This window comes from Hylobates moloch, unplaced genomic scaffold (assembly GCF_009828535.3).
Source record: "Hylobates moloch isolate HMO894 unplaced genomic scaffold, HMol_V3 SCAFFOLD_12, whole genome shotgun sequence".
Lineage (NCBI taxonomy): Eukaryota > Metazoa > Chordata > Mammalia > Primates > Hylobatidae > Hylobates > Hylobates moloch.
This window is the reverse complement of record NW_026652287.1, coordinates 45,573,822-45,599,127: the sequence shown is the minus strand read 5'-3', so window position 1 is coordinate 45,599,127 and position 25,306 is coordinate 45,573,822. Positions and strand designations below refer to the sequence as shown.

At 45.6% G+C, this 25,306-nt stretch overlaps 1 protein-coding gene across 1 annotated transcript; it reads right to left on the bottom strand.

Moving 5' to 3' along the window:
• Positions 1 to 1,996: 1,996 nt before the first annotated feature.
• Positions 1,997 to 25,218, bottom strand: ZNF791 (zinc finger protein 791). The gene is made up of 4 exons (XM_032169799.2): positions 25,074 to 25,218; positions 12,479 to 12,605; positions 11,588 to 11,648; positions 1,997 to 8,566 (listed from the first exon to the last, which is right to left on the bottom strand). The coding sequence occupies exons 1-4, from the start codon at positions 25,074 to 25,076 to the stop codon at positions 7,027 to 7,029; spliced, it is 1,731 nt and encodes a 576-aa protein (XP_032025690.1). The 5' UTR covers positions 25,077 to 25,218; the 3' UTR covers positions 1,997 to 7,026.
• Between the last annotated feature and the right edge of the window lie 88 nt (positions 25,219 to 25,306).

Here is a 25,306-nt window from a genome sequence, read left to right as displayed (position 1 = left end):
AGGACGGGGGTGAGTGATTTCTGAGAATTCTGAAGGCCTACTGGCCTTCCGCTTCTGAGGACCGCCTTGAGCGGTCGCACGTGACCGGGGTCGCCCTCCTGAGGACAGGATCGCAGCCAGGGAGGCCCAGGAAGGCACCTTGCTCCAACTCACGTGAGGCACCGTCGCTGAGAGTGAGTCCTGAAATCTTTTCCAACTCTGCCCACCCCCAAGTTTTTTTTGTTTGTTTTGTTTTGTTTTTTTGAGACAGTCTCGCTCTGTTGCCCAGGCTGGAGTGCGGTGGTGCGATCTCGGCTCACCTGCAACCTCTGTCTCCTGGGTTCAAGCGATTCTCCTGCCTCAGCCTCCCAAGTAGCTGGGATTACAGGCACCCACCACCACGCCCGGCTAATTTTTGTATTTTTAGTACGGACGGGGTTTCTTCATGTTGGCCAGCTGCTCTGGAATTCCTGACCTTATGATCCACCCGCCTCGGCCTCTCAAAGTGCTGGGATTACAGGCGTGAGCCACCGCACCCAGCCCCAACTCTCCCTCTTAAGAGGACACGGGCTCAGGCTAACAAAGAGGCTTTTAGGATACCACCTAAAGCTCAGCTGCGTATTCATCAGACACTTACAGAAAACCCTGATGATATGGTTTGGCTCTGTGTCCCCAACCAAATCTCATGTTCAATTTTAATTTCTAATACCGGGAGAGGGACCTGCTGGGAGGTGATTAGATCATGGGGGCAGCTTTCCCCCTGCTGTTCTCGTAATAGTTCTCAGGAGATCTGATGGTTTAAGATGTGCGGCACTTCCCACTTCGCGCTCTCTCCTGATCCCTCCTGCTTCAAGTGAAGACTGACTCGATCCCCAGTAGCCTTCCGCCTTGATAAAGTTTCCTGAGGCCTCCCAGCCTTGCTTCCTGTACAGCCTGCAGAACTGTGAGTCAATTAAACCTCTTTTATTCGTGAATTACTCAGTCTCAGGTAGTTCTTTTCTTTTCTTTTCTTTTTTTTTTTTTGAGACGGAGTTTCACTCTTGTTGCCCAGGCTGGAGGGCAATGGCGTGATCCCCGCTCACTGCAACCTCTGCCTCCCGGGTTCAAGGGATTCTCCTGCCTGAGCCTCCTGAGTAGCTGGAATTACAGACGTGAGCCATGACGCCCGGCTAATTTTTTTTATTATTAGTCGTAGAGATGGGGTTTCACCATGTTAGTCAGGCTGATCTCGAACTCCTGACCTCAGGTGATCCACCCGCCTCAGCCTCCCGAAGTGCTGTGATTACAGGCGTGAGCCATCGCGTCCGGCTCAGGTAGTTCTTTATAGCAGCGCGAGAATGGAGCAACACACTTGGGAAGGATCATGCAGGCTAAACAGGGAGGTCAGGGGAGGGCGACTTGCACCTGGTCACAGTCCTGCACAGGTGCATCTGAATCACTTGCTGGAAACGTTTCCAGTTCGGCGGGGCCGCACAGGGGCAAGAGGTGATAAAGTGGAGAAGAGGAGACAAAGTGGGGAAAGAGGGGAAAAGGGGGGATGAAGGCTGGAGGGGGCCAGGATGGGGCGGGGCAGGGTAGGTCTTGGGGAGGGTAAGACAAAGGGTAGGGATGGCCTTGATGGGACAAGGAGTTTATGATTAAAATGCCCTAATGGTTTCATTCCCGTGTGCCTTCCAAAAATATTTCTTCTTATCTCTCATTTTATTTTATTTTTACTTTTAAGAGACAAGGTTGACCGGGCACGGTGGCTCACGTCTGTAATCCCAGCACTTTGGGAGGCTGAGGCAGGTGGATCACCTGAGGTCAGGAGTTTGAGACCAGCCTGGCCAACATGGTGAAACCCCGTCTCTACTAAAAATATAAAAATTAGCCGGGTGCAGTGGTGGGCGCCTGTAATCCCAGCCACTCGGGAGGCTGAGGCAGGAGAATCGCTTGAACCTGGGGGCAGAAGTTGCAGTGAGCCGGGATCGCGCCACTGCACTCCAGCCTGGGCGACAGAGTGAGACTCCGTCTCAAAATAAAAAAGAAAAGAAAAGAAAAGAACATTACAGGGTTCCACCAGGCAGCACGCCCAGAGAGGAGCTGACTGCAAGGAGACAAAGGCTTTGTGGGGATTTTAGAGAATGGTGCTTTGGCCAGGCGCGGTGGCTCACGCCTGTAATCTCAGCACTTTGGGAGGCCGAGGCGGGCGGATCACGAGGTCAGGAGATCGAGACCATCCTGGCTAACACAGTGAAACCCCGTCTCTACCAAAAATACAAAAAATTAGCCGGGCATGTTGGCGGGCGCCTGTAGTCCCAGCTACTCGGGAGGCTGAGGCAGGAGAATGGCGTGAACCCAGGAGGCGGAGCTTGGAGTGAGCCGAGATTGTGCCACTGCACTCCAGCCTGGGAGACAGAGTGAGACTCCGTCTCAAAAAAAAAAAAAAAAAAAAAAAAAGGAAGAAAATTTTGTTTTATGACAAAATGTGTAAGTACAAGAATAAAAAACATCTAAGGGAAAAATACCAGAACTTTTATGCACATGCTAATATTGAGTCAGAATGTATCTTGACAAAATGACAAAGTTGATCTGAATATTCATAACTGTAATGGGATATTTTAATATAGCCTTTCAGGAAACAGGGAAGACAATACAATTATTTGTTTTTGAATTAATAGACATGGGGTCTTACTATGTTTCCCAGGCTGGTCTCCAACTCCAGGCCTCAAGCAATCCTCCTACCTCAGCCTCCCAAATTGTTGGGATTACAGCCGTGAGCCACTGCGCCCAGATAATATTTGACAGTATACATGTTGTTTGGAAACAGTTAACAAAATATTTCTAAGAAACATCTAAGAAGCTTTTGCTTCAAACAAATAAAAAAATGCATTATTTTAGTTGCATACAACCAAACATAAATGAAAATAAACCGATGGAGAATATTCAGGAATAGTTGGAAACACCCACAATTTGTCCAATATGAGGAAGGTGATTATTCTCAAATGGAAGGATGGGGGAGAGTAGTCACTGTGTAACGCAGTAGGAGAACAAACTCCCATGTATTTTTTTTTGACTGTTTCACTGTAGTTCTCATGGTGGAATCAGGAATACATAGTCTCTAGTGGCATTAACAGAACAAGAACCATACAAATTAAACCTCATAGAAACACAAGAGGGAAGACAGAACCTCAGAGAACACTGCCAACCATGACAGTCTGAATTAGATGCCCAGGCCACACACGAAGGCTAGAAGGAAAATCCAAACTGTACGTGGATCTTTGATGTGGAGCTTGTGGAGACAACTGTGGAAACCAACACATCTCTTTGAGAATGGAAGTCAAGCAGCTCAGGGTGTTTTCAGGATACTTTTGAATTGGCAGAGAAAATAACCAGGAAAATGAGCAGGAAGCAGGCTGTCTCCCTGTATGGTGGGGTTCCAATACCTGACTAATGTCTTCTTCACTTCTGCCTGGCAAATCTCATGCAAGTGAGGCTATTAGTGAATTTCAACATGGATCTATAAAGGGAAAAGATTCTAGGAAATTTACCTGTGTCGACAGGTAGCAGGAGGGCCATGTCCAGCTCTAGATTTTATTGTCTTATCACAGATGTCCTTCCTGAATTCAAACTCTACTATTCAAATCCCAGACAGAATTACAAAGAACAAAAGGTGAAAACAGTAATTCGCATAAGAATATATGATAAACTTCACATACTTACCAACTTATGCCAGATGTTTAATATAAAGGAAAATGGAATAAGGCTCTTCTAGCTGAAATTCATTTTATTTATTTATTTGAGATGGAGTCTCGTTCTGCTGCCCACGCTGGAGTGCAGTGGCATGATCTCGGCTCACTGCAAGCTCCGCCTCCCGGGTTCACGCCATTCTCCTGCCTCAGCCTCCCGAGTAGCTGGGACTATAGGCGCCTGCCACCATACCCAGCTAATTTTTTGTATTTATAGTAGAGACGGGGTTTCACCGTGTTAGCCAGGATGGTCTCGATCTCCTGACCTCGTGATCCGCCCACCTTGGCCTCCCAAAGTGCTGGGATTACAGGTGTGAGCCACTGCGCCCGGCAAAAAATTTATTATGTTTTAATTTAATTTTTTCGATACAGAGTCTCGTTCTATTGTCCAGGCTGGAGTGCAGTGGCGTGATCTTGGCTCACTGCAACCTCTGACTTCCAGGTTCAAGCATTTCTCCTGCCTCAGCCTCCCAAGTAGCTGAGATTACAGGTGCCCTCTAACATGCCCAGCTAATTTTTGTATTTTTAGTAGAGATGGGATTTCACCATGTTGGCCAGGCTGGTCTCGAACTCCTGACCTCAAGTGATCTGCTTGCCTTGGTTTCCCAAAGTGCTGGAATTACAAAGGAGTGAGCCACTGTGTCTGGCCAAGAAATTTAATAAGTAGTTTTTTGGAAAAACAAGGTGAAATAAATATATAATGGGTAATATATGCACCACCTTCCACATGAGGCCAGTAGGAAAAATCCCAGTTACAGTGTGTCAGTATTCAACAACAATCTCTTTATTCAGAGAACTGAAAAACTATACACAATTTAAAACTAATTGTATATTAAAAATACACTTCTACAAATACTGGTCTTTAAAAGAAAAAAAAAATACACTTCAGGTCGGGTGCGGTGGCTCAAGCCTGTAATCCCAGCACTTTGGGAGGCCAAGGCGGTCGGATCACGAGGTCAGGAGATCGAGACCATCCTGGCTAACACGGTGAAACCCCATCTCTACTAAAAATACAAAAAAAAGTAGCCGGGCATGGTGGCGGGGCTGAGGCAGGAGAATGGCGTAATCCCGGGAGGCGGAGCTTGGAGTGAGCCGAGATCGCACCACTGCACTCCAGCCTGGGCAACAGAAGCAAGACTCTGTCTCAAAAAAAAACAAACAAAAAAAACAAACAAAAAAAAACACTTCAATTTACTCATGAATCAAGACATCAAGAGAAAAGTTTTACTAACTGATTTAATGAGAAAACACAACCTTTTAAACTTTTGACTACTGCTTAAAGAGTACTTACAGAATTATCTCACTTCCAAGACTTCTTGGAAAAGTAGTAAGTTACAATTGATAATCCAGAGATGTACTTGAAGAATGAGCCAGTGATAAAAATTTTTTAACTTTTTTTTGGTGTGTGGGATGGAGTCTTGCTCTGTTGCCCAGGCTGGAGTGCAGTGGCACAATCTCAGCTCACTGTAGCCTCCACCTCCCAGGTTCAAATGATTCTCCTGCCTCAGCCTCCCAAGTAGCTGGAATTACAGGTGCATGCCACCACGCTCAGGTAATTTTTGTATTTTTAGTAGAGATGGGGTTTCACCCTCTTGGCCAGGCTGGTCTCGAACTCCTGACCTCAGGTGATCTGCCTGCCTTGGCCTCCCAAAGTGTTGGTATTACAGGCATGAGCCACCATGCCTTGCCTTAACTTTTATATCATGTGTGATGAATTTGTATCATGTTGTGAATTTTCTGGAGCATTTTATAGGCAGAGATTGCTTAATCATGGGTATATGTTCTGAGAAACGTGTCGTAGGCGATTTCCTCATGGTACAAACATCACAAAGTGAACTTACAAAAATCTAGATGGTATAGCTACAACACATCTAGACTATATGGTACAGTCTATTGCTACTAGGCTATAAACCATACAACATGTTATTGTACTGAGCACTGTAGGAAACTGTAACAAAATGTTAAGTATTTATGAGTCTAAACACAGAAAATACACACAGTAAACATGCAGTATAAAAGATAAGAAAGGATGTACCTGCATAGGACACTTACCATGAACAAACTTGCAGGACTAGAAGTTGCTCTGGGTGAGTCAGTGAGTGGTGAGTGAATGTGAAGGCCTAGGATGTTACTGTACACTAATGGAGAATTTATAAACACTGTACACTTGGACTCCACTACATTCATAAAAACATTTTTCCTCAATAATGAATAAACCTTAACTTACTGTACATTATTTTCTTTATAAACTTATTTTTAAAAACTTTGTAGTAATTTAGCTTAAAACACATTGTACAGCTGTACAAAAATATTTTATGTCCATATTCTATAAGCTTTTTCTATTACATTTTTTTTAAACTATTTTTTGTTAAAGACTAACTAAGACACAAACACACATTAGTGTAGGACTACACGGGGTGAGGATCACCAATATCATTGTCTTCCGCCTCCATGTTTTGTCCCACCAGAATACGTTCAGGGGCAGTCCTGCACATGGAGCCATCATCGCCTATCATTAACAATGCCTTTTTCCTGGAATATCTCCTTAAGGACCTGCCTGAGACTGTCTTACTGTTAAAAAAAAAAAATAGGAATACATTCTACAACAGTATTGTGAATATATAAACCAGTAACTTAGCCATTTATTATCAAGTATATATTGCACATAATTATATGTGCCGTAATTTTTTTTTTTTTTTGAGATGGAGTCTCGCTCTGTCACCCAGGCTGGAGTGTAGTGATAGATCTCAGCTCGCTGCAACCTCCACCTCCTAGGTTCAAGCGATTCTCCTGCCTTGGCCTCCCAAGTAGCTGGGACTACAGGCGCCCACCACCACGTCTGGCTAATTTTTTGTATTTTTAGTAGAGACGGGGTTTCACCGTGTTATCCAGGATGGTCTCAATCTCCTGACCTCGTGATCCACCCGCCTCGGCCTCCCAAAGTGCTGGGATTACAGGCGTGAGCCACTGCACCCGGCCGCTGTGTTGTACTTTTATACAACTGAAAGTGCAGCAGGTTTACACCAGCACCATAAACACTTAAATAATGTGCTGCACTGTGGTGTTACTACTGCTACTAAATTGCAGTTGATAGAAATGTTTTAGGTGTTATATAATCTTATGGGGCTACCAACCTATATATGGTCCATTGCTGACTGAAACATGACTATGTGGTACCTGACTGTACATGAATTATCTTGTATCTCGCTTTCTATATTACTTACATTGATAGGATTTCTCTCTTCAGTGGGAATTTTCACAACTTTGAAAGTATCTGTTAGAATTGAAAACTTTCCCCTATTTCTCACATTTATAGTTTCTATCGATTGTGCATTCTCATATGTTTTTTTAAGGATGTGGACACACTGAAGGCTTTTCCACATTGCTTACATTCAAGAGATTTCTCACAGTTGTGAACTCTTGCATGTCTTTGAAAGGAACTGTGAAGACTAAAGGCCTTCCCGCATTCTTTACATTTATAAGGTTTCTCTCCAGTATGCATTCTCATGTGTCCGTGAAAGCTTGTGGGATAAATAAAGGCCTTCCCGCATTCCTTACATTCATAAGGTTTCTCCCCAGTGTGAGTTCTTTTATGTATCCGAATGTAACTAGAACAACTAAAGGCTTTTCCACATTGTTTACATTCATAGGGTTTCTCTCCAGTGTGAGTTCTTTCATGTGTTCGTAATGCACTAGGAAAAATGAACACCTTCCCACAGTCCCTACATTTATAAGGTCCGTCTCCAGTGTGGGTGATCATGTGTCTTCGAAAGTTCTCGAGAGAAATGAAGGTTTTTGCACATTCCTTACACTCATAGGGTTTTTCTCCAGTGTGATTTCTCCTGTGGATTTGCAAATCTAGAGGATAATTGAAGGTTTTCCCACATTTTTTACATTCGTAGGGTTTTTCTCCAGTGTGAGTCCTTTCATGTATTCGAAAGTAACTGATCCTACTAAAGGCTTTCTCACATTCTTTACACTTATAGGGTTTCTCTCCAGTATGCACTCTCAGGTGTACTCGAAAGGCTGCGCGTGCACTGAAAGATTTCCCACATTCTTTACATTTATAGGGCTTCTCTCCAGTATGAATTCTTTCATGAATTTGAATGGAGGTGGAACATCTGAAGGCTTTACCACATTGTTTACATTTATAGGGTTTCTCTCCAGTGTGAATTCTTTCATGTACTCGTAAAAAACTGGGAAAAATGAATGCCTTCCCACATTCCTTGCATTTATAAGGTCTATCTCCGTTGTGTGTTATCATGTGTGTTAGAACACTTGTGTGGGAAATGAAGGCTTTCCCACATTCCTTACATGCATAGGGTTTCTCTCCAGTGTGAGTTCTTTCATGTACTCGAATAGAACTGGAACAACTGAAGGCTTTCCCACATTGTTTACATTCATAGGGCTTTTCTCCAGTGTGAATCCTTTCATGAACTCGAAGCGAACTGGAACAACTAAGAGCTTTTCCACATTGCTTACATTCATAGGGTTTTTCTCCATTGTGAGTCCGCTCATGTCTTTGAAAGGGTTGGTGATATATGAAGGTTTTTCCACATTGTTTACATTTATAGGGTTTTTCTCCAGTGTGACTCCTTTCATGTCTTTGAAAGGATTTGAGATAACTAAAGGCTTTCCCACATTCCTTACATTTATATGGCTTCTCAAATAGCTCATATCCAGTGTGAGACCTCATGTGTCTAGTAAGGGATGAAAGACGCATGAAGACTTTTCCACAGATAGTACATTCATATGGTTTTACTCCAGCAGTCTTCTTCGTCACACTGAGATTGGGACTGAAGGTTTCTGCACATTGACTACCTTCTTTACCTTCACAGAGTCTCTCTCCCATATGGCTTCTGTAAAATATTAGAAGCACAGTAATACTGGTTGTGTATTAATGATTTTATATTTATTATCAGGTAGTAGAACTAAATTTTTTTTTTTTTTTTGAGACGGAGTTTTGTTCTTGTTCCCCAGGCTGGAGTGCAATGGCATGATTTCAGCTCACTGCAACCTCCACCTCCCAGCTTCAAGTGATTCTCCTACCTCAGCCTCCCAAGTAGCTGGGATTACAGGGATGCACCACCACGCCTAGCTAATTTTGTATTTTTAGTAGAGACAGGGTTTCACCATGCTGGTCAGGCTGGTCTTGAACTCCTGACCTCAAGTGATCTGCCCGCCTTGGCCTCCCAAAGTGCTGGGATTACAGGCATGAGCCACCGCACCCAGCAGCAGAACTAAATTTTTATCATTTTCAGGGAAATAGTTTTCTGCCCCGTCTGACTTGTTTAAAAACGAATATACTCAATGTTCTGCAAGAGGGCTTGTGTCACTGATAGCTACTATCAAAACAGTAATATTGATGTATGGGTTTTTTTTTTTTTTGGTTTCGTTTTGAGACAGAGTCTCACTCTGTTGCCCACACTAGAGTACAGTGATGCAATCATGGCTCACTGCAGCCTTGACCTCCCCGGCTCAATCAATCCTCCCACTTCAGCCCCCCATGTAGCTGGGACTACAGGCATGCACCACCACGACTGACTGAATTTTCTGTTTCTTGTAGAGACAGGGTCTTGTCTTGTTGCCCAGGCTGGTTTCGAACTCCTGAGCTCAAATGATCTGCTCACCTTGGCTTCTGGAAGTTATATGTGAGGCTTTAAAATACTGTTTCCAGGCGGGCACAGTGGCTCACGCCTGTAATACCAGCACTTTGGGAGGCCGAGATGGGCAGATCACGAGGTCAGGAGATCAAGACCACCCTGGCTAACAGGGTGAAACCCCGTCTCTACTAAAAAAACAAAAAAATTAGCCAGGCGTGGTGGTGGGTGCCTGTAGTCCCAGCTACTTGGGAGGCTGAGGCAGGAGAATGGTGTGAACCTGGGAGGCGGAGCTTGCAGTAAGCTGAGATGGCACCACTGCACTCCAGCCTGGGCGACAGAGCAAGACTTCATCTCAAAAATAAAAATAAAAATAAAATAAAATACTGTTTCCACACCTAGGCATGGTGGCTCATGCCTGTAATCCTAGCACTTTGGGAGGCTGAGGTGGGTGGATCAATTGGGGTCAGGAGTTTGAGACCAGCCTGGCCAACATGGTGAAACCCCATCTCTACTAAAAAATACAAAAATTGGCTGGGTGTGGTGGCTCACGCCTGTAATCCCAGCACTTTGGGAGGCCGAGGCAGGCAGATCACGAGGTCAGGAGATTGAGACCATCCTGGCCAACATAGTGAAACCCCATCTCTACTAAAAAATACAAAAATTGGCTGGGCATGGTGGCTCACGCCTATAATCCCAGCACTTTGGGAGGCCGAGGCGGGCAGATCACGATGTCAGGAGATCGAGACCATCCTGGCCAACATAGTGAAACCCTATCTCTACTAAAAACACAAAAATTAGCTGGGCATGGTGGTGCATGCCTGTAATCCCAGCTACCTGGGAGGCGGAGGCAGGAGAATCCCTTGAACCAGGGAGTGGGAGGTTGCAGTGAGCCAAGATCGCACCACAGCGCTCTAGCCTGGCGACAGAGCGAGACTCCGTCTCAAAAAATAATAATAATAATAAAAAATAAAAAAAAATTAACCCGGTGTGGTAGTGTGTGCCTATAATCCCAGCTACTTGGGAGGCTGAGGCAGAAGAATTGCTTGAACCCAGGGGTTGGAGGTTGCAGTGAGCCAAGATCACACCACTGCACTCCAGCCTGGGTGACAGAGCGAGACTCTCTCTCACAAAACAAACAAACAAAAAAAACTGTTCCCAAGTACAATATTTTTCTTTCTTTTTTTTTTTTTTTTTTTTGAGATGGAGTCTCACTCTGTCTCCCAGGCTGGAGTGTAGTGGTGTGATCTGGGCTCACTGCAACCTCTGCCTCCCAGGTTCAAGTGATTCTCCTGCCTCAGCCTCCTGAGTAGCTGGGATTACAGGTGTGTGCCACCACGCCTGGCTAATTTTTGTATTTTTAGTAGAGACAGGTTTTTACTATGTTGGCCAGACTGGTCTTGATCTCCTGACCTCTGGTGATCCAGCCACCTCACCTTCCCAAAGTGCTGGGATTATAAGCGTGAGGCATAGTGCCCGGCCCAAGTGTAATATTTTTCAGCCAGTGGACATCTGTGTCACTTGAGAAAACATTTTTGGTAAACATTTTCTGATAATAAATAAATTTGGGGCCCAGTGGCTTGTGCCTGTAATCCCAGCACTTTGGAAGGCTGAGGCGGGTGGATCATCTGAGGTCAGGAGTTTGAGACAAGCCTTGCCAACATGGCGAAACCCTGTCTCTACTAAAAATACAAAAATTAGCCAGGTGTGGTGGCACGTCCCTGTAATCCCAGCTACTCGGGAGGCTGAGGCAGGAAAATCACTTGATCCCAGGAGGCAGAGGTTGCAGTGAGCAAAGATCATGCCACTGCACTCCAGACTGAGTGACAGAGCAAAACCTCATCTCAAGAAAAAATAAAATAAATAAATAAATAAATAAATTTGGAGCTGAGCTTGCTTCTTGTTTTAAAAGTGTCATGAGTTTTTTTTTTTTTTTTTTTTGAGACAGAGTCTCGCTCTGTTGCCCAGGCTGGAGTGCAGTGGCGCGATCTCGGCTCACTGCAACCTCTGCCTCCTGGGTTCAAGTAATTCTCTGCCTCAGCCTCCAGAGTAACTGGGATTACAGGCGCCCACCACCACAACTGGCTAACTTTTTTTGTATTTTTAGTAGAGATGGGGTTTCACCATGTTGGCCAGGCTGGTCTTGAACTCCTGACCTCATGATCCACCCACCTCAGCCTCTCAAAGTGCTGAGATTACAGGTGTGAGCCACCGTGCCCGGCCATAACATTTTTAAGATTCTTTCAAGGAACACTGCTATTTCTTGTGAGTGCAACTCACCTTAGATTTCGTCCTTGGTTTTTGTGTTGATCTTCAACACTCAGGTCTTCCCATTTTTCCCCTAAAATGTAGATCAAGAATAATCATGATAAATTATTAAAAATTATACAAATATTATTAGATTATAGGTTCACAATGAGCTGTAACCATGCGTGGTTTATTTACAGAAGTGTTCCCTTCTCAGATTCCAAATCTCGGAACAGTGATTATGAGCAAGAAATGCCAGTTCTCTAATTGACAATATGAAAAAATGATGTTACCGGGGTGCGGTGGCTCATGCCTATAATCCCCACACTTTGGGAGGCTGAGGCGGGTGGATCACCTGAGGTCAGGAGTCTGAGACCAGCCTGGCCAACATGGTGAAACCCTGTCTCTACTAAAAATACAAAAATTAGCCGGGCATGGTGGTGGGCACCTGTAATCCCAGCTACTCGGGAGGCTGAGGCAGGAGAATCGCTCGAACCTGGGAGGCGGAGGTTACAATGAGCCAAGATCCCACCACTGCACACTGCACTCCACCCTGGGGAACAGGACGAGACTCTGTCTCAAAAAAAAAAAAAAAAGGCCAGGCACAGTGGCTCACGCCTGTAATCCCAGCACTTTGGAAGGCTGAAGTGGGCAGATTACCTGTGGTCAGGAGTTCAAGACCAGCCTGACCAACATGGTGAAATCCCGTCTCTACTAAAAAGAGAAAAATTAGCCAGGCATGGTGGCACATGCCTGTAATTCCAGCTACTCGGGAGGCTGAGGTAGGAGAATTGCTTGAACCTGGGAGGCTGATGTTGTGGTGAGCTGAGATTGTGCCATTGCTCTCCAGCCTAGACAAGAGTGAAACTCCATCTCAAAAAAAAAAAAAAAAAAAAGAAAAAGAAAAAATGATGTCCTCCTTACCTATAGATGCCAGGTTCTTGAATGTTTCCTGCATCACATCTCTGTAGAGTTTCTTCTGTGAAGGAGCCAGCAGAGCCCACTCGTCCTGGCTGAAGCTCACAGACACATCCTCAAAAGCCACTGAGTCCTGAAATATCCAATATAAGTAAAGGAGAATAGGTGAGATTGACAAGGATGAGAGGTATACTCAATTCATAAGAAATTCACACACGATTTTGTGGTCTCCAAACATTCCGTGTATGACTCGATTGTTAGAAATTTAACAGCACATTGAACACATAAACTTGTAGCTACATCTTCACTGTGGTCACTGTAAGTCCTACTGTTCTCTAATGGTAGTATCCAGTTCAACTTGGAAAAATGAAAAAAATCCTACACAAATGAGACAAATTTTAGGATCAATTTTTTTTTCTTCCTTTTTGAGACATAGATGGTCTTGCTCTGCTACCTAGGCTGGAGTGCAGTAGTACAATCACAGCTCACTGGAGCCTAGACCTCCCCGGCTCAAGCAATCCTCCAACCTCAGCCTCCTGAGTAGCTGGGACTACAGGAACACACCGCTACACCTGGGTAAGTATTTTGTGTATATTTTTTGTAGAGATGGGGTTTTGCCATGTTGCCCAGCCTGGTCTCAAACTCCTCAGCTCAAGCGATTCACTAGCCTTGGCCTCTCAAATTGCTGGGATTACAGGCAAGATCTTCAATTCTTTATGAGATAAATTCTTATTTCTTGTGTGTTTGTTTGTTGTTTTCTAAGAGACAGGGTCTTGCTCTGTCACCCAGGCTCAAGTGCAGCAATCCTAACTCACTGTAGCCTCAAATCCCTGGGCCCCCAAGACATCCTCCTGCCTCAGCTTCACGAGTAGTTAGGACTACAGATGTGCAACACCGCTCCCAGATAAATGGTTTCTTTTTCTTTCTTTTTTTTTTTTTTTGAGACGGAGTCTCGCTCTTTAACCCAGGCAGGAGTGCAGTGGTGCGATCTCGGCTCACTGCAACCTCCGCCCCTCCAGGTTTAAGCAATTCTCTGCCTCAGCCTCTGAAATAGCTGGGATTACAGGTGCGTGCCACCACGCCCAGCTAATTTTTTGTATTTTTAGTAGAGACGGGGTTTCACCATCTTGGCCAGGCTGGTCTTGAACTCCCGACCTCGTGATCCACCCTCCTCGGCCTCCCAAAGTGCTGGGATTACAGGCGTGAGCCACCGCGTCCGGCCGGGGTTTTGTTATATTGTCCAGGTTGATCTTGAACTCTCGGCCCCAAGTGATCCTCCTGCCCCAGCCTCCCAAAGTGTTGTGATTACAGGTATGAATAACCACACCCAGCCCACAGCCTAATTTCTTATTACCCAAATCATTCAGCATTCCTTAAGATGTGGGATTAAATGAGGTGGAGGTTTTAATAAGTAAATACACATTGAGACTCTTCTATCCCCTTTTGTTATACATGAGAGGCCAGGAGGCTTGTGGAAATCCAACTTGTAAGAAGGTCTGGCTGCCCATATAGTCCTGAAGTATTTGAGGCCGTTAGAAGCAGTCAGATTCTGCTGACTGAATGGAAATACTCTTTTAGAGACGTATTAATTTCAACTTGTTTCCGATATATATATATATATCCCCATGTGTTGGCATTACAGGCATGAGCGACCGTGCCTGGCTGTGTGTGTAATATCTATCATAGACCCAGTTTTTCCTTTTACTTTCTTTTTTTTTTTTTTTTTTTTTTTTGAGACGGAGTCTCGCTCTTTCACCCAGGCTGGAGTGCAGTGGTGCAATCTCGGCTCACTGCAAGCTCCGCCTCCCGGGTTCACGCCATTCTCCTGCCTCAGCCTCTCCGAGTAGCTGGGACTACAGGCGCCCGCCACCACGCCCAGCTAATTTTTTGTATTTTTTTAGTAGAGACGGGGTTTCACCGTGGTCTCGATCTCCTGACCTCGTGATCCGCCCGCCTCGGCCTCCCAAAGTGCTGGGATTACAAGCGTGAGCCACCGCGCCCGGCCCTTTCCTTTTACTTTCTGTCCCATTTCATGAGGCTAGGAAGTTACTGGGAAGACAGAGCTCAGGCACAAGGAAGGGGCCCTCACAACTTAGACCTTCACAAAATCCTTATACCCATGAGCCTCAGAACTGCTTGCAACCAATTTTTAGCACAAATACATATACACATTGAGATAAAATGTCAGAAGAGCACTTTCTGGAAGATCCATAATCATGTCATCTGGGCTTTGCTGACCTTGAAGAATAGATTGACAGTATCACTTTTCAGGGGACTTCATTGACGTCCACAATGGTCTGATGGTTAATTTGCCCATGATTATAAAATTAACAGGTAATTTCATACCTCCAAAAGAACGTAAAATCTGGGTCAGGATGGCTCATGCCTGTAATCCCAGCACTGTGGGAGGCCGAGGCGGGTGGATCACCTGAGGTCAGGAGTTTGAGACCACCCTGGCCAGCATGGTGAAACCCTGTCTCTACTAAAAATACAAAAATTAGTTGGGCGTAGTGGGGCAACAGAGAGAGACTCTATCTCTCTTTTTTTTTTTTTTTTTTTGAGACTGAGTTCACTCTTGTTGCCCAGGCTGGAGTGCAATGGCACTATCTTGGCTCACCGCAACCTCCGCCTCCCAGGTTCAAGCGCTTCTCCTGCCTCAGCCTCCCAAGTAGCTGGGATTACAGGCATGTACCACCATGCCTGGCTAATTTTGTATTTTTAGTAGAGACGGGGTTTCTCCATATTGGTCAGGCTGGTCTTGAACTCCCGACCTCAGGTGATCCGCCCACCTCGGCCTCCCAAAGTGCTGGGATTACAGGCGTGAGCCACCGCGCCCGGCCGAGAGAGACTCTATCTTAAAAAAAAAAAAAAAAAAAAAAAAAGAACATAAAATCTCCTTTCTCCAGTTTCAGGAGGAAGTGATCCCAGACAGACACTCTAGGGGCTGTTGTCCCAGGTTCTCTCATTTCCATGCACTCATGTGCACCATACATTAAAAGATCCACACAGTTAGAGGGGGTTTTCTTAAGTAATTAGGACTATGGTCTGAGCAGGAAGAAATTTGGCTCCAGGGAGCTCTGCCTTGTGACAAGTCCATCTGCATGCCTGGGTGCTCTCTGTAAGGTTTATTTACATTTACATTTAATAGAAAATAAATATTTTGGCCAGGCGTGATGGCTCATGCCTATAATCCCAGCACTTTGGGAGGCTGAGGTGGGCGGATCGTTTGAGCCCAGGAGTTCGAGACCAGCCTGGGCAACATGGTGAAACCCCGTCTCTATAAAATATACAAAACTTGGCCAGGCGTGGTGGTGCACGTCTGTGGTCTCAGCTACTTGGGAGGCTGAGGTGGGAGGATTGCTTGAGCCAGCAAAGTCAAGGCTGCAGTGAGCCATAACTATACCACTGCACTCCAGCCAAAAATAAATAAAGATAGGCCAGGTGCGGTGCTCACACCTGTAATCCTAGCACTTTGGGAGGCCGAAGTGGGTGGATCACGAGGTCAGATGATCGAGACCATCCTGGCTAACACAGTGAAACCCCGTCTCTACTAAAAATACAAAAAATTAGCTGGGTGTGGTGGCGGGTGCCTGTAGTCCCAGCTACTCAGGAGGCTGAGGCAGGAGAATGGCGTGAACCCAGGAGGCGGAGCTTGCAGTGAGCCGAGATTGCGCCACTGTACTCTAGCCTGGGCAACAGAGTGAGACTCCATCTCAAAAAAATAAAATAAAAAAAAAATAAAGATTTCATATATAGCCTTTTACTAAATAATAAAAATAAAAAAGAAAACAGAAAAAAAAAGGTTTATCTCCTTGCTAATTAGGATATAAATGTCAAATAGTTCCCACTTCAAACTGAGTAGGAAGACAAAACTAGTCAATTAAGATAACATTAGTGGCCGGGCGCGGTGGCTCACGCCTGTAATCCCAGCACTTTAGGAGGCCGAAGCGGGTAGATCATGAGGTCAAGAGATCGAGACCATCCTGGCTAACATAGTGAAACCCCGTCTCTACTAAAAATACAAAAAATTAGCCCGGCGTGGTGGCGGGCGCCTGTAGTCCCAGCTACTCGAGAGGCTGAGGCAGGAGAATGGTGTGAACACGGGAAGCGGAGCTTGCAGTGAGCCAAGATCGCGCCACTGCACTTCAGCCTGGGCGACGGAGCGAGACTTGGTCTCAAAAAAAAAAAAAAAAAAAAAAAGATAACATTAGTGTTGATGACTACAGAGAACAATCATGTACAAACGGAGGATCAACTGATACACTCCACCACTTTTTTTAAGTTTGTAAATTTAAACTTGACCAAGATCCAGTAATTTTTATCCAACTACCAGAGAATTTATTGTGCGTTTGCACTTGCAGACTGAAACAAAAATAGTAGGAGCATTATTTTCCACAAAGCAAACAAAAGCAAAACCTTGTGAAAAAGTGTAAACACCACAACCATTGGAATGGATAGCCTGCAGCTTCAGATACTAGCATGTGAGAAATATACTGAGAGGTGGCCAGGCATGGTGGCTCATGCCTGTAGTCCCCAGCACTTTGGGAGGCTTAGGTGGGTGGATCATGAGGTCGAGATTGAGACCATCCTGACCAACATGGTGAAACTGCATCGCTACTAAAAATACAAAAATTAGCTGGGCATGGTGCTCATGCCTGTAGTCCCAGCTACTTGGGAGGCTGAAGCAGGAGAACTGCTTGAACCCGGGAGGCGGAGGTTGCAGTGAGCTGAGATCACACCACTGCACGCCAGCCTGGCAACAGAGTGAGACTCCAACTCAAAAAAAAAAAAAAAAATACACACACACACGCACACACACACACACACAGAGAGGTAAACAAATTACCATAAAATTATTATTTATTTATTTATTTTGAGGTGGAGTTTTGCTCTTGTTCCCCAGGGTGGAGTGCAGTGGCATGATCTCGGCTCACTGCAGCCTCCGCCTCCCGGGTTCAAGCGATTCTCCTGTCTCAGCCTCCTGAGTAGCTGGGATTACAGGCACGAACCACCACACCTGGCTAATTTTTTGTATTTTAGTAGAGGCAGGGTTTCACCATGTTGACCAGGCTGGTCTTGAACTCCTGGCCTCAGGTGATCTGCCCACCTTGGCCTCCCCCAAAGTGCTGGGATTATAGGTGTGAGCCACCACGCTCGGCCTTTATTTTATTTTTCAGACAGGGTCTCATTGTTGCCCAGGCTAGAGTACAGTGGTGCAGTCACGGCTCACAGCAGTCTCGACTTCCCGGGCTCAAGCAATCTTCCCGCCTCAGACTCCTGAGTAGCTGGGACTACAGGTGTGCATCACCATGCCTGGCTAATATTTTCATTTTTTGTAAAGATGGGTCTCACTATGTTGCCTAGGCTCCAAAAAACCCTTTAAGTGTCATTCCATTAATACTCATTAAATGTTCAAAGGAGGCAAAATTTAAAAAAAAATACTTGTGAAAAAGAATAGATGGTTGGTGGACATGGTGGCTCATGCCTGTAATCCCAGTACCTTGCAAAGCCAAGGTGAGTGGATCACCTGAGGTCAGGAGTTTGAGACCAGCCTGGCCAACATGGTGAAACCCCATCTCTACTAAAAATACAAAAATTAGCCGGGCATGGTGGTGTGCACCTCTAATCCCAGCTACTTGGGAAGCTGAGGCAGGAGAATCGCTTGAACCCAGTGGGTGGAGGTTGCAGTGAGCTGAGATCTCGCCTCTGCACTCCAGCCTGGGCGACAAGGGCGCAACTCCGTCTCAAAAAAAGAAAAAGAAAGCAAAATTTAGCCCTGTATGTGGCATGCACCTGTAGTTCCAGCTACTCAGAAGGCTGAGGTGGTGGTTTCAGTAGGCTGAGATCATGCCACTGCATTCCAGCCTGGGTGACAGGGTAATCCTCTGTCTCAAAAAAAAAAGAGTACCAGCAGGTAGAAAATCAGAAAGGACAAAGTTTAGTTGAAAGGCAACAACTGGGTTTAATTAAAATCCATGGAATGCTTCATCCAACAGAACAACACACATTCTTCTCAAGTTCATGTGGAACATTCACCAAGATAAACCATGTTTTGGACAAAAACACACCTTAACAATTTTCAAAGAATATACATTATATAAAATATGCTCTCAGACCACCATGGTATTAATCTAGAAATCAGTAACAGAAGAATAGTTAGAAAACCATCAAATATTTGGAAATAAAACCCAACACAGTTCTAAACATGAATCAAAAAAAATCTCAAGAAAAATTAAACTTGGGCCGGGCACACTGACTCACGCCTGTAATCCCAGCACTCTGGGGGGCCGAAGTGGGCAGATCACGAGGTCAGGAGTTCGAGACCAGCCTGGCCAACATGGTGAAACCCCGTCTCTACTAAAAATAAAAAAATTAGACAGGCACGGTGGCACGTGCCTGTAATCCCAGCTACTTGGGAAGTTGAGGCAGGAGAATCGCTTGAACCCAGGAGGTGGAGGATGCAGTGAGCTGAGACTGCACCCCTGCACTCCAGCCTGAGTGACACAGTGAGACTCTGTCTCAAAAAAAAAAAGAAGAAAAAAGAAAAATTAAATTTGAATTAAATGAAAACAGAACTTATCAAAATTTGTGGAATGCAACAAAAATAGTACCTAAGTGAAATTTATACTATTAAACTCTCACACACCCACAAAAAATTGGTACATGGATCTTACACCTTTCACAAAAATTAAGCCCAAATCGATCACAGATGTAAATGTAACATGTAAAACTATCCACTTGGCTTTGGTGATGAATTTTTAGATAAACCACTAAAAGCACAATCTATGAAAGGAAAAAATAAGTTTCACTTCATTAAAATGAAAAACTCCTACTCTGTGAAAGAAAGTGTTAAAAGAATAAAAATAAAAGGCACAGACAAATTTTTGCAAATCTTCAGAAAAGCACTTATCTGATTAAGGACTAGTATCTAAAATATCCAAAGAATTCTTTTTTTCTTTTTCTTTTTTTTTGAGACAGTCTTGCTCTGTTGCCCAGGGTGGAGTGCAGTGGTGCAATCTCGGCTCACTGCAACCTCCGCCTCCTAGGCTCAAGCAATTCTCATGCCTCAGCCTCCCAAATAGCTGGGACTACAGGGGTGTGCCACCACATTGGGCTAATTTTTTTTCTCCGATCCCTTGGCAGCTCCAGCCCCAGCCTCGGCCCCACCACTTCTCAGTCCTGCTCCCCAGCAGCCTGGGTGGCCCCACATGAGCCACCATGCCTAGCGTCCTTTTTGTTTTTTTGAGACAGGATCCATTATGTTGCCCATGCTGGGCTTATAATCCTGGGTGCAGGCAATCCTCCCACTTTAGCCTCTGGAGTAGCTAGGATGACAAGCGTGTGCCACCATGCCTGCCTCCAATTCTAACTCTTAAATCTCAACAACAATAAGACAAATGAACCAGTGAAAAATGAGCAAAAGACCTGAACACACACCTCACCAATGAAAGATATACAGATGGCAAATATACATATGAAGAGATGCTCAACATTATATGTCATTAGGGAGCTGCAAATAAAACTGAAGAGATATCACCTTACACTTATTAGAATGTACAAAGTTCAAAATGCTGAGAACAGTAATGGATAGCAAAGATGTAGACAACAAGAATTCTCATTCCTTGCCAATGGGAATGGAAAATGGTATGTCTACTTTGGAAGATAGGCAGTTTCTAACAAAACAAAACATCCTCTTACCAGAGGACCATGCAATCACATTCCTTGCTATTTACTCACATGAGTTGAAAACCACTGTTCATACAAAAACCTGCCCATGAATATTTACGGGAGGTTTCTTCATAACTGCCAAATTTAAGACTTAACCAAGACATCATGCAACAGGTTTATGGATAAACAATCTGTGGTACCATGTTTTTTTTTTTTTTTTGAGACGGAGTCTTGCTCTTGTTGCCCAGGCTGGAGTGCAATGGCACTATCTCAGCTCACTGCAACCTCCACCTTCCAGGTTCAAGCAATTCTCCTGCCTCAGCCTCCCAAGTAGCTGAGATTACAGGTGTGTGCCACCACACCCGGCTAATTTTTGTATTTTTAGTAGAGACAGGGTTTTGTCATGTTGGCCAGGCTGGTCTCAAACTCCTGACCCTGTGATCCACCCGCCTCGGCCTCCCAAAGTGCTGGGATTACAGGCATGAGCCATCATGCCCGGCCGGTACAATCTTATGATGAAATATTGTTCAATGATAAGAGAAATCAGGTATCAAGCCATGAAGACACAGAACCTTAAAAGTACATTGCCCAGTGAAGGAAGCCAATCTGAGAAGGCTATATATCCTGAATAACTCCAAGTTTATTACATTCTGGAAAATATAAAACCTTAAGACAGCAAAAGTATCTTTGGATGTCAAGAAATTGTGGGAGGCCATGTGCTGTGGGAGGCCAGAGCGGGAGAACTGCTTGAGCCCAGGAGTTCCAGACCAGGCTGGGCAATATGGCGAAACCCCATCTCTACAGAAAATACGAAAATTAGATGGGCATTGTGGTGCATGCATGCAGTCCCAGCTACTCAGAGGAGGCAGGAGGATCACTTGAGCCCAGGAGGTGGAGGCTGCAGTGAGCAATGATCATACCACTGTACTCCAGCCTGGGCGACGGAGTGGGACCCTGTCTCAAAAAAAAAAAAAAATAGTTGAACATGGGAGACTAAGGTGGGAGGATGGCCTGAGGCCAGGAGTTCCAGACCAACTTGGGCAACAGAGTGAGACACTGTATCAAAAAAAAAAAAAAGGCCGGGCACAGTGGCTCATACCTGTAATCCCAGCCCTCTGGGAGGTCAAGGTGGGCAGATCACCTAGGTTGGGAGCTCAAGACCAGACTGACAAACATGGAGAAACCCCATCTCTACTAAAAATACAAAATTAGCTGGGCATGGTGGCGCATGCCTGTAATCCCAGCTACCTGGGAGGCTGAGGCAGAAGAATCGCTTGAACCTGGGAAGCGGAGGTTGCAGTGAGCCGAGATTGTGCCATTGCACTCCAGCCTGGGCAACAAGAGTGAAACTCCATTTCCAAAAAAAAAAAAAAAATTAAACATATTCCCCAGCTTGGACCCAGACTCTCCCAGCTTGAAAAATGTAACCCCGGCCCGGCGTGGTGGCTCACACCTGTAATCCCAGCACTTTGGGAGGCTGAGGCAGGCAGATCACCTGAGGTCAGGTGTTCGAGACCAGCCTGGTCAACATGGTGAAACTCTGTCTCTACTAAAAATACAAAATAAATTGGCCGGGCGTGGTGGCACACGCCTGTAATCCCAGCTACTCTGGAGGCTGAGGCAGGAGAATTGCTTTAACCCAGGAGGCGGAGGTTGCGGTGAGCTGAGATCGTGCCACTGCACTCCAGCCTGGGCAACAGAGTGAGACTCGGTCTCAAAAAAAAAATAAAAATAAAGAAAAATGTAACCCCTAGAGTGGGTCAGTACCTGGTAATGGAGGATAGAAGCACCTGATCAGCAAGGAACTATGGGAGCTCCACACCTCTTTCTCTCCTATGGCAGCAAAGAAACATTAGCTTCCCTAGGTTTCCGTTTTCCCAAGTGAGGAAAACTCTCAACCAGATTGAGATTGAGGTTCTGATGCAAATGAGCTCCCCAATTCATTAACCCTGTCTCTAGGAAACATAAGTCCTGACCTTCACAGACACTGTCAATATGCACCAGTTACACTCAGTACACCTATATTACGGAATTGAAACTCAAACGTAATGTCTAAAAACACACCCATGGAAACCATAATTAAAACTTCAGACATCCTCCCCTCTTCCCCTAACAGCATCTGCCTGTGCATCCTCAGCTTCCAAGTGCTCTGCAGTTTCTCTCAGTACAAGGGGATCCTTCCATGGTGGGCATGAGTGCTGGCAGACCTGTAGGGGAGGCTCCCTAGGAAGAACCAATTGGGCCTTCAATGATCTTTCTTTGCAGGCTCAAGGGTGGACTTGGAATCACTTATCTCAGGCCTCTGCTCCCCAGTCACAAGGCTCTGGAACACTACTAGTAATTTTAAATGAGACAATTTAATTAAATTCTTTTTTTTTTTTTTTGAGATGGAGTCTCACCCTGTCACCCAGGCTGGAGTGCAGTGGCGTGATCTCAGCTTGCTGCAAGCTCCGCCTCCCGGGTTCACGCCATTCTCCTGCCTCAGCCTCCAGAGTAGCTGGGACTACAGGCACCCGCCACCATGCCCAGCTAATTTTTTGTATTTTTAGTAGAGACGGGGTTTCACAGTGTTAGCTAGGATGGTCTCGATCTCCTGACCTTGTGATCCGCCCTCCTCGGCCTCCCAAAGTGCTGGGATTACAGGCGTGAGCCACTGCGCCTGGCCCTTAAATTCTTAAGGATTGTTCCTTAAACATCCAGCAGAAGGCCTGGCACAATGGCTCACGCCTGTAATCCCAGCACTTTGGGAGGCTGAGGAGGGTGGATCACCTGAGGTCAGGAGTTCGAGACCAGACTGGCCAACATGGTGAAACCCCGCCTCTACTCAAAATACAAAAAAATTAGCCAGGCATAGTGGTGCGTGCTTGTAATCCCAGCTACTCGGGAGGCTAAGGTAGGAGAATGGCTGTCAATATGCACCAATTACACTCAGTGCACCTACATTACAGATGTGAAACTCAAATGTAATGTCTAAAAACACACCCAAGGAAACCACAATGAAAACCTCAGACATCCTCCCCTCTTCCCCTAACAGCATCTGCCTGTGGATCCTCAGCTTCCAAGTGCGGAGGTTGCAGTAAGCCAAAATTGTGCCACTGCACTCCAGCCTGGGCAACAGAGCAAGACTTGGTCTTAAAAAAAAAAAAGAAAATCCCAGCAGAATTACTTAAACACAGTGTTTACGTACAAAGGAAGCAAAAGGCTGGGCGCGGTGGCTCACGCCTGTAATCCCAGCATTTCGGGAGGCCGAGGCAGGCGGATCATGAGGTCAGGAGATCAGGAGATCGAGACCATCCTGGGAAACATACTGAAACACTGTCTCTACTTAAAAAAAAAAAAAAAAAAAATACAAAAATTAGCTGGGCGTGGTAGCTTGTGCCTGTAATCCCAGCTACTTGGGAGGTTGAGGCAGGAGAATCGCTTGAACCTGAGAGGCAGAGGTTGCAGTGAGCTGAGATCGTGTCACTGCACTCCAGCCTGGTGAGAAAGCTAGACTCCATCTCAAAAAAAATAAATAATAAATAAATAAATAAAGGAAGGAAGGAAGAAAATTTTAAGGCATTTAACAAGAAAACCCACTATTGCTTTCAGAAAATGAGAACTTCGGGCCAGGCATAGTGGCTCATGCCTGGAATCCTAGCACTTTGGGATGCTGAGGGTGGAGGATCACTTGAGCCCAGGAGTTCAAGACCAGCCTGAGCAACACAGCCAGACCCCGTCTGTTAAAATAAGAAAAGGGCGGGCTCACCTTGTAACCACACTTTGGATGGCCAAGGCGGGCGGATCACGAGGTCACGAGATCGACCACGGTAAGAAAATGATGTCAGTTAATTATTTCCATGGCAATAAATAGTTTACAAAAGTATTACTCCTATCTGAATGCTTCTAGATGTTGCAAGTTTAAGTCCTGGAATATCATCTGAAACATCAAACTAAAAGAATAGACCTCAGAAACATATTCCATGTGCTCAGGGAAAGAACAAAGAATTTTTAACAAATGTAATATTGGGATGTTTTTTGTTTTCTGAGATTCATTTCTTTTTTGCCCTTTGGAAATATTTTGTACTGTCTCTCAAGTTCTTCTGATAACATATATTTTATATTTATTGGAAAAATGACATTCAAGTGAATAAATCTTTTCAAGGTCATAAACCCAAGGCGGGACAGTGCCAATCTGAAACTGTGCTGAAAAGATAGATTACCCAGGAAAGTTTACAAAAAGTTACCTCAACGCAAAGGAGTTCCCATAGGATGTCTGTGCCCTGGAAAGATACCAGGATGAGGGGCACAGCATTTTATGCAGATTAGTTCCAAGTGAATAATTTTTCTGATTTTTCTGATGTAAAATATCCACAAACAAGAAATAAATCGTTTAAAAGAGGCATCTATTGGAAAAAAGATTATTAAAATACTGCGTGTGTTTGAAATGCACCACGCGGGACAAAGAGTTGGTGACGATGTTTTCCACTGGAGAGCGGAAATAGGCGTTTGAGAATGCGGGGAGGGATCCGGAAATCTAGGGATCAATGGCCCGCCGTGGGAGGAGCTAGGCTGGGGGACAGGGTCGTGGATTTGAGACTCTGCTTCCAACATCTTTGGAAGACTCAGGGGGAAACCGCCTTTGGGAAGAAAGAAGGGACTGGGGACCCCACAGACTGTAGCTCCTCCCACACAAACCAAACACACAAGGCGGGATTCTCCCCATGACCCTCCCGTGGTCCCTGCACAATCTGGGAAAGACGCGGGGCTGCGGGCGCGGAGCTGTCCAGAGAGGGCTCCGGGGCTGGGACCGCGGTCGCCGCGCAGGGATGGGACAGGACGCTTGGAGTTCCAACTGCCAGCCCAGCCCCACACTGCGGCCGGAGGTGACCGTGGGGAGGCCCGGGTCCCGCGATCACGGCCGGTTCCAACTAGTCTGGCCCTGCACACTCACCATTTTCCGGCCTCGCGGGTGTCTCGGTGTTGTCGCTACGGTTCACGGAGCCAGCGCAGGGTACAGCGTATCCGATGCAGGGACACAGCAACCCGACGCGTCAAGGCGCCAGGAGACCCCAAGCTAGGCACAAACCGATCGCTTAGTGACGTAGCACGCATTTGCGCAGCGTAGCGGTACCCTCCTTTCCGGCGCCGCCCCTGATTGGACAATTATGCAGCCACGCCCCCTTT

Excerpts from the sequence above, each read along its gene's own strand:
- ZNF791 (XM_032169799.2), bottom strand. Across the intron at positions 11,649-12,478 it reads CAAGAACCTGGCATCTATAG|GGGAAAAATGGGAAGACCTG; the intron begins GTAAGGAGGACA and ends TCTACATTTTAG. Across the intron at positions 8,567-11,587 it reads AACCAAGGACGAAATCTAAG|AAGCCATATGGGAGAGAGAC; the intron begins GTGAGTTGCACT and ends AATATTTTACAG.